Source organism: Epinephelus moara, chromosome 12, assembly GCF_006386435.1.
Source record: "Epinephelus moara isolate mb chromosome 12, YSFRI_EMoa_1.0, whole genome shotgun sequence".
NCBI classification, from domain to species: domain Eukaryota; kingdom Metazoa; phylum Chordata; class Actinopteri; order Perciformes; family Serranidae; genus Epinephelus; species Epinephelus moara.
In genome coordinates, this window is record NC_065517.1 from 42,552,228 (window position 1) to 42,554,853 (window position 2,626).

General features: G+C 47.9%; 1 protein-coding gene across 3 annotated transcripts in view; it reads right to left on the reverse strand.

Annotated features, from left to right (window-relative positions):
• The window catches only part of ubr7 (ubiquitin protein ligase E3 component n-recognin 7), a 10,447-nt gene that overhangs the window by 1,311 nt on the left and 6,510 nt on the right, over positions 1-2,626 (reverse strand). For all 3 annotated transcript variants that reach the window (XM_050057505.1, XM_050057503.1, XM_050057504.1), the window contains exons 8-11: positions 2,096-2,172; positions 1,765-1,929; positions 1,490-1,655; positions 1,324-1,385 (exon numbers count right to left, since the gene is read on the reverse strand). In XM_050057505.1, coding sequence (XP_049913462.1) covers positions 1,324-1,385; positions 1,490-1,655; positions 1,765-1,929; positions 2,096-2,172 — 470 coding nt within the window. The remainder of the gene's footprint in view (positions 1-1,323; positions 1,386-1,489; positions 1,656-1,764; positions 1,930-2,095; positions 2,173-2,626) is intronic.

Here is a 2,626-nt window from a genome sequence, read left to right on the forward strand (position 1 = left end):
AAAAAATATTTTCTTTACGGATAAGCACACATTTGATAAAACGGAGTTAAATCTCTCGGCATCCATTTTCAAGCTCTCTGTGTGTTTGTTTACTTGCGGACGAGAAAAGGGGGAGCGCACATTTCCGAGAAGGCGTGTCCTTTTCAAAAATGCAAGAGGCGTAGCTTTGTTGCCGGCTGTTTTCGCCGGTGTGTTAAACACACTTTAGAAAGGAGTGTCCCCAGACTATCAGAAGGCGGAGATCTCTGATTGTCTGGTGGCGAGACTACTTGGCCCTTGTCCACTACCCCTTGACCCTCAAAATGAAGCATTGAGGGGTAGGGGTAGAAATCTTTCCCTAGGAATTGGGACACCACTCACTACGTCACCATATAGGTTACGTTCACGCATACGTAACTATTTTAAACAGGAAGCTGCGAGCCATCTACATTTCCAACCGGCATCTGCAATGAAGTCTCATTCATCCTACCGATCGCGTTTGCCCTATTCATCATGCTTCGTTTGATGAACGACAGATGTATGTACTTTTTTCCCCGTCTCTTGCTCGGTGGTAGCCATGCCGTTGTCTACCCCTCGCTGGCAAGTCAGCATCTGAAATCCCTCGCTCCAAAGGGCTAGTTTCATACCCACTACCCCTCGTTATGCCCCCTACCCCTACAAGCAAAAAGGAATTGGGACACCACTACCCCTCGCGGGAACGCGCAAATGTAGGGGTAGGGCTGAGGGGGGGGTATTGGGACGGGCCCTAAGAACAAGCTGCTGCAAAGTGAGACTCTGGTTAGCGGCTAACACCGTAGCACAGTCGCCCAAGCTAAAGAACGAGTCCCCACGCAGCTATGGACTCTGGTTAGCAGCTAACTGGGTAACACAGTCTACAGCAGCACATCACACACACTCTCTAAACTGAAGAACTAGAGCACCACTGCAGACGGACGTTTGTATGTTTGTACTCAAACTTTAAGCTTCAGCAGGTCAAAGGTCAGATGAAGGTCAAAATCCAGCTTGGAAAAGTAATCCACCAGCTCCGTCTGACACAGACTCCAGGCCACCGCTCCCCACTCGCAGGTACAACGACGCGGACTAACACGCGATCGGGACCGAGGGTACGATGACGCTTCTCTCACATACACACTGGCCGTCTCTCTCTCATTCACTGGTTTATCTAAACTTCTGTGTCTGTGGTGTCAGTGTTGGCGGGTTATTCCTGATTGGATGATTGATTGATTGAGGGTGTGGTCTGTGTGAAACATGAATGAATGAACTTTCTGAATGGAGTAGTGATGCCATTCTGGGTGGTCGCTACAACCTTCAGTCTTAACTCACCTTTCCTTCTGCTGCGAACCTCTGCAGGAAGTCCTTCAGTTCACTCTTCATGTCGTTGTACCCTGAAAGACGCAAACGGACATCAGACAAACATGGCCGACAGACACTGGTGGAGCTGTGGGACTTGTAGTTTTACATGAGTTATTTGTAGTTTTGTGTGTAGTACCGTGGATGATCTCCAGCTGCTGCACTCGGTTCAGGTTGTCGAGAGCCGACATCAGAGGGTCGTGTCCTTGCTGTCTCTGTTCGTTGTTCTTTCCTTCGTTCTCGTAGGCGAGGACGGTGTCCGACTCGTCCAACAGGAAGGACAGGCCGGCTTCAGACAGACACTCCTGAGACACACAGAGTCATGAGTTGTTTAAAGCAGCGATCATCAACTGGCGGCCTGTGGGCCGACCCATGACCTGACAGTTACATCATCAGTCCCTTGGTGAGTTTTACCTTGCAGGTGCTGCAGGAGCAGAGTTTGGAGCGCCACGCTGACGGCCAGAACACGGCTCCTGATTGGACTCTTTTCTGACCAGTTGCCTGCAGCTGCTTCAGTCTGCAGCTTGGCTCCGCCTCCTCACGGCTCCTCTTACAGCTGGGTTCGATGACATCATCACCCTGACCGATTATGAATTATTAATCAATCACCTTAATCATAATAAACAACTACAGCTGTAAGGGATGACATCATCACCTCACTCCAGTTATATGTTCATTGATTATGTCGTAACCTGCCGTTACCATGGTAACAGACTTAATGAGTTAACGAGTGTGATCCTCTCACCTTCTCTTCTTTTTTAGGAAGGTCTGTGTTTGACTCATCAGCTCCTGACTCCTCCTTCACTTGTGCTGCACCTGGAACTGAACAGGAAGTACATCACACAAACAGGAAGTACTTCACAGATACAGAAAGTGTAACAACATTGGGTCTCATTCATGAAAAGTGAGTAAATCTGTGTGTAGATTTGCACATAAAAGCCTACTCTACTAAAAACCTACTCCGGATTCAGGAACGCCGCGGGAAACTCAGATTTGATCGTAAACACGTGTTTATGTTCATGAATGCCAATCCATCGTAAAGTGACAGCGCGCTCCCGGTAATCAGCAATTAGCATAAATCCCCGCCCATGAATAGCCAATGACCACCATATAAGGAGGTGTAGGTGCATCCTGTCGACCTGTCAGTCATGGCGCAAACAAAGAAAGAGAGAGAAAGAAAAAAGAATTTTTCCGAAGTGGAGATCGAAATAATTTTGGGTGAAGTGGACTTAAGAAAAAACATTTTATTTTCTTCAGTTAGTAGTGGAGTGACAGG